Source organism: Elephantulus edwardii, unplaced genomic scaffold, assembly GCF_000299155.1.
Source record: "Elephantulus edwardii isolate Elephantulus edwardi_28Jun2011 unplaced genomic scaffold, EleEdw1.0 scaffold00037, whole genome shotgun sequence".
NCBI classification, from domain to species: Eukaryota; Metazoa; Chordata; class Mammalia; order Macroscelidea; family Macroscelididae; genus Elephantulus; species Elephantulus edwardii.
This window is the reverse complement of record NW_006399787.1, coordinates 7085177-7091708: the sequence shown is the minus strand read 5'-3', so window position 1 is coordinate 7091708 and position 6532 is coordinate 7085177. Positions and strand designations below refer to the sequence as shown.

General features: G+C 40.1%; 1 protein-coding gene across 2 annotated transcripts in view; it reads right to left on the bottom strand.

The window, feature by feature from the left end:
• Positions 1–6532, bottom strand: part of VIPAS39 (VPS33B interacting protein, apical-basolateral polarity regulator, spe-39 homolog) — a 37879-nt gene that overhangs the window by 13918 nt on the left and 17429 nt on the right. For both annotated transcript variants that reach the window (XM_006884646.1, XM_006884647.1), the window contains 3 exons: positions 6419–6452; positions 5836–5938; positions 3963–3990 (listed from right to left, as the gene is read on the bottom strand). In XM_006884646.1, coding sequence (XP_006884708.1) covers positions 3963–3990; positions 5836–5938; positions 6419–6452 — 165 coding nt within the window. The remainder of the gene's footprint in view (positions 1–3962; positions 3991–5835; positions 5939–6418; positions 6453–6532) is intronic.

Below are 6532 nucleotides of genomic sequence, written 5' to 3'. Positions count from 1 at the left end.
AAAAAAAATCCTTATCAAAAACAAGGTCTAGGCAGATGTTTCACTGAGGAGTTCTTTCAAACATTTGAAGAGTTAATGTCAATGCTACATAAACTAATCCAGAGCATAGAAAAGTAGGAAACACTATTCAGCTATGATTCCAGCACAGCCCTAATAAAAAGCCCAAAGACGCTAAAAAACAAAACAAAACAAAAAAAAAAACCCAACCCATAAAATCATAAACAAGAAAAAAAAATTATAAATAAGAATCTCTCATGAATGTTGTTAGGTGCTGTCAAGTTGAGTATAACTCATAACAATCCTATAAACAACTGATCTGAACCCTGTCCTATTCTGTACAATCCTCAAATTTCTAACATACTTGAGTCCACTGCTGAAGTCAGTGTGTTAAAGCATCTCATTGAGGGTCTTCCTCTCTTTCAATGAATGACCTTCTACGTTTCCTAACATGATGACTTTTTCTAAGGAATAATCCCTTCTAGCAACATGTCCATCGTTGCCTCTAAGCAACACTCGAGCTGCACCATTTCCAAGCCATATCTGTTTTTTTCGGAAGTCCATGGGATATTCAGTACTCTTTACCAACACCATTACTCAAAGGCGTTGATTTTTCTTCTGTCATCCTTATTCAATGTCTGGCTCTCAGACACAGAGCAAGTGTCTGAAAAGACCATGGCTTGAATCAGGTGCACCTTAGTCTTCAAACTGACATCACTGCTCTTCAGTACTTTGGAGAGGTCCTTGACAGCAAACTTTCCTAACAAAATATGTCTTTTAACTTCTGGTACCAACGGTGCTGATTGTGGATTCAAGTAAGACGAATCCAAAATCTGTTGGATCACCTTTCTTGGGAATGAACACAAATATGGATCTCTTCTAGTCAGTTGTCTTTCAAATAACTTGGTACAGACTGATAAGCATGTCCAAGGCTGTGTCCTTTAACTGAGGCATGTCAATTGATTGTCCACTGATTCCTGGGGCCTTACTTTTTGCCAATGTCTTCAGTCCAGCTTGAATTTCTTCATTATCATTGACTCTTAATCATGTGCTACTTTCTATAATATTCTGGTGTCACATGTGGTAATTCAGATGAAATATGAATGAGTCAGCACAAAATGAAGACACCAAAGACAGGAGAAGTACGTAAGAATAAAAGACAATTAAAGGGTTGTTCAAGCAGCCAAAAAAAAAAAAGACAATTAAAGGGAAATCTATAATAAACACAATCTTGCAACAACTGTAATAATACATTATAACTTAGGAACTGATACAAAAATAGATATTTATGCTAAGCAGATATATGAGTTTATATATACGTACATTCATGCACATACACGATATAGCAATGTGATTTCTACATAAATATTTATAAATGCTGCATGCATACTCACATATATAGAACAGAATATATAGAGAAGAGTTATGGAAACTTGTCAGACATAAATATACACTTTACAGGACTCAGCCACCACTAGACTTGAAAACTATGTTTTGAGGGATATATAGGTCAACTGGAATAAAAGCTCATAAAGAAAATACCCTACATTTTCATTTCACAAGCAGCATCAAGTCTTCAAAGCCTGCGAGCATCTATCTGATATACAACTACTATTCGCCTCTTCACACCTGAAGAATGAAGAAAATGAGACAAAGAGCCAAGGAAGCAAACAGTCCAAAGGACTACTGGTCCACATGCACCACAGCCTCATCTAACCTGAGACCAGCAAGAATGAGAAGGTGCTTTGCTACCACTGTCACTGCTCTGATCAGGGACACAATGTAGGGTCCCAGATGGAGTGCATAGAAAATGTAGCACAAAATTCAAAGTCATATGAAAGACCAGCCTCACTGGCCTGACAGAGACTGGAGGAATCCCTGAGATTTTTGCCCTAAGACAACCTTTTAACTTAGAACTGATGTCACTGCCAGAGAGCACCTTTCTGCCATATAGACTGGTCTAAAAAATAAATACCATCAACTGGCAGGAATGTGCTCTATAGATCAATTAACTGTAAGAGACCAGATAGTACCACCTGCAAGAGTAAAGATGAGAAGGTAGAGAAGAGCAGGGGAACTGGATGAATTGAAACGGGAACCTAAGATAGAAATGGGGAAAATGCTGACATGCTGTGGGGATCCCAATCAGATGTTATGAAACAATCCATGCACTTACGAACGACTGAATAGAAAACTAATTTGCTAACTAAACTTCCACCTAAAGTACTAACATTTAAAAAAAAAAAGAAAAGAAAAAAGGCACACGCCTGATCATACTTGTCCTCCTTCAGTGTGAGTGGGTCACTGATATCTGAGCCTGTAGGAAACACCACCAGGACCATGGGAGGCGGGCAGGCAGGCCCTCCTGATATCAAATAAAACAATTCATTGTGTGAGAAACAACAACAATGTTTAAATATTACAACTAAAGTTTTGGTAAAATTTCCGATTCATTCTTGTATCCTAGGCATTTATTTTATGATGGAGAAAATCTGTCAGAAATCAGTTGAAGCATTTGGCCAAAATGTACACTGGGTGCCCCACTAGCCTGACCTATCTTCCTTCCTGACCTATATTTGGTTTCTTAACCTTCTTAGCTCATAACATACTAAACAGTATTAGAAACAGGACCCAAAAGGTTCCGCAAACCAGGGATTGAAAACAACTAGAAGCAGCAAGACAAACTATATTCATTTATTTAAGAAAAAATTATAAGCCCAATTAAATGTGTATATAAAAGGAAACGAAACATTGCTGCTGTCTGTTGTCAATGAGCCGATTCTGGCCCCAAGAGTCGGGAGGAGAACAGCTTCACAGGGCATTCAAGGCTGTGGTCCTTGGGCAGCAGATCACCAGGCCTGTCATCTGAGGCACCTCTGGGTGGGTTAAAAGTGCTCAGATGTACTCAAGCACTTAACCGTTGGTACCGCACCCAGGGACTCTTCAGCAAAACATGGGCACAGATATGAATAGACATTTCTGCAAAGAAGACATTCAGATGGCAAACAAATACATGAAGAAATGGTCAAAATCCCTACCTCTCAGAGAGATGCAAATCCAACAACTATGAGACATCATCTCACCCCAAAATAATAGCAAAGTTCAATAGGGCAGCAACAACAAATGCTGGTGAGGTTGTGGAGAGATTGCAACTCTCATTCACGGCTGGTGGGAATGCAAAATGGTGCAACCCATGAAAGGTGGTCTGGTGCTTTCTCAAAAAGTTGGAAGTAGAAATACCATTTGACCCAGCAATTCTACTACTGGAAATATACTCTAAAGAAACCAGGGCCATGACTCAGAGAGATATATGCAAAGCCATGTTTAACGCTATGTTATTCACAACAGAAAAGAGATGGAAGCAATTCAAGTTTCCATCAACAAATGATTGGATATAATAAAACTATGTTACATTCACATAATGGAATATTACACAGCACTGAAAAAAATGAACTCATAAAGCACTACACAACATAGGTATTCCTGGAGGACATTATGCTGAGAGAGATATCTCAGTCACAAAGAGACAAATAATACATAACACCACTGTTACAAAATAGCACTGACATGGGGGATTAGGGAAGAACAGGAGAAAAGTGGATAAATAATGAACACTGCATTGGAACAGATGAGGGGAAGAACTGTTCAAAAGGAATATATGATTAGGTATGACAACAATCTGGAACAAAAGGTACATTCCAAAGTGGACTAGGGGAGGGTAGAAGCAAAGGGAAGGGAGGAAAATGTACAATAATGAATGAATAAAATAAAACAACATAAAATCAAACCAAAAACCATATGATCATTTGTGTCATGATTTCATGCTTCACAGATGTTTGTCTCTTCTGAATATAATCAATACAAATGAAAGGTAGTGGTCCCACCTGACTATAGGATGGTGGGGGCGGGGTTTTAACTGAGATTTTTATTAAATAGGTCCCTAATTGAAAGAAAGGCACACTTACCGCAAGCTCTTCTGTTCTATCTAGGAACCTGAGAAGAAACATAGATAAGGCATTTTAATTTATTTACATGCGACAATATAACCTCACAAATAAGACTGCTCTGTTACTGTGCTGTGTACCATCACGCGGAACAGATTCACAGCTGACTCTCCAGTGGGTTTTCAGAGACAGTTATCTGCACAGTTAACTGTCCTTATTTCTTCTCCTAGGATTGCTCTAGAGAAAACAATGCAAGCTCACTTCTCTCTATTATTAAGATAAGTCCTTCTCAAGTTTTCTACCAGCCTCAATCCCTTGAATAAAAATGGTAGGTCAGAAATCTTTGTCTCTGATCTTTTTTAATAAAGTGAAAAGCAAAGACCAGAAAGGATACTTTATAATGTTAGCCGGCCTGATAGAAAGGCTCTAATAAGACCTACTCCAGCCCACAAAGGTGTTGACAGATTAAAGCACTCCTCTCTGCCAAGGTAGATTTTCGATCTTTTCCTCTATTGTTTTCAGGTACCATGTTTCATCTCCCCCAAAAAGCAGTAGCCCTAGAATATAAGAACTTCCCTGGAGCATTAAGAACTTCGATTCCTTCACACCGCCACTGTTAACAGCACTGCCTTGACATAGACATGATAACTAATAAAGGAGAGAGGGAAAACAGAAATGATGAAAGGAGGAGGGGAAGAAAGAAAGCACTCTGTCTGGATGTCCATGTTTTCCACAGATCCTGGCAAACAATCTACTCTTGACCAGGCGATCTGTTTTTCCCACCTGACCATCACCGTGTTGGGACATATTCAGCCTAAATAGAGCCTCTACCCTTTCTCCGATATTGAAGAAAAGGACACAACATATATTTTGGTAGTCATTCTTAAAGGGTATTCACCCAAGGTATCCATCCAAGGTAAACAAATGATAAGAATGTCTAAACAATCTACAGAGTTTTATAAGTCTAGTAATCGAGGCATAGGAAGTAATAGTTTCCAGTGATTAGAAAAAAACAGGAAGGGACAACAAGATGGGGGAACCCCTCTTCCAGCAGCAGCAGGCATGCTGGCTTCTGACCCCTCCACCTATCAGACTCCTACCTGGTCTCAGGAACCTCACTCAAACCCTAACCACTTCCACAAGGCTTTCCTCGAATATCTTGCCCCTAAACTGTATTTTCTTCCTCTGATCTCCCACTGTCCTTGTCATTGACATCACAGGACCAATAAGAGAACTTTTTCTAAGATTTTATAAGGAAGTGCTTCATAAATGTTATGATTAATACCATACGCATTATGTTAAATTATCTGTATACACTAGCTTATTCGATAGTCTAACAACCCTATGGGGTAGGTATCATCATTTTTATTTTATAACTTTAGAAACCAATGCTGGGTTAATTGGCTCAAAGTTATTCTATGAAACAAGTGGTGAGGCTAATACTCAGGTGTAATAAGTGGTGAGGCTAATACTCAGGTGTGCTTGCTTCCAGACCCTTGTTCTTAACCATCCTGCTCTGTTATCACCTTAGGGAGTTCTGGTGGCCAAGTGGATAAAGAGTTGTGCTGCCAACCCAAAGGCAAGCTGTTCAAACCCACTAGCTGCTCTGGGGGAGAAAGAAGGGCAATCTCCTCCTGTATGATTCACAACTCTGAAAACCCACTGGAGGGTCAGCTGTGAATTGGTTCTGATTTCACAGTACATACAACAATATGCTGTCACTTTATCATAGGCTGTTGTATATTGCCAGTTATGCTGTGCCATTTCAATAGTATGTTTAAAGCTTTCCCGGTAAAAAATGTTCGTTATCTTCCACTTCTTTGAACCCTCTCCATCCCCCAATGTGTGCTTTGAACCAAACAAGTATCTTATGGATGATAAGATCGTTTCTCACCTGAAGAGATCTAAAAGCAGCTTTTGATCCCCTATCTCCTTAAGGAAGTGAATGAGATGTCTCAAGGCAACCTGTCGCACCTCCAGCTCTCGGAAGAGGATCTCTGGCAGGCAGGAAGAGGGAGTTAGAAGAAGGCACAAAGCCCATTACTCAAGTGTGAAACTGACCTTCTGACTCATACAGTCCACAAACATCATCTCCTCAAAACCTAGCAGATGCTAACAAAGGATGGGCTTCACATAGTACCCGCCCCGATGGCTCTATCCCTATCAGTGCACCATGTTCCTGGGTAACTCTCAGCCACTGAACCAGCTTTTCAGTTCTTACCAAACCAAACACTCAGCATGGCCTTCCTCAAACCAACACAGGCATTTTGCTTCCCAACAGAGAGGACTGTGCGTTAAACACAGTTCGCTGCCCTCAGTTATGGGATGTATGCTCTGAAGTCTAACTGACTCTGAAGCAGATCTGATGCTCAAGCAGAGCTGATACTGGAGAATTCGGGTCACAAAGTCACCCTGGCATGCTCCCTTTGCATGTGGCAGACCCTGCGGTCTGAAGAATTCCCTAGACCCGTGCTCACCTTTGCTCAGTGTCCTCTTTAGGAAAATCAGAACCTAGAGGCAGACAACAAAGGATGAATTACCCTGTGTATTTTTCAACACAAGTTCTCCCTGACAGCCTGATGTTTAAAAAT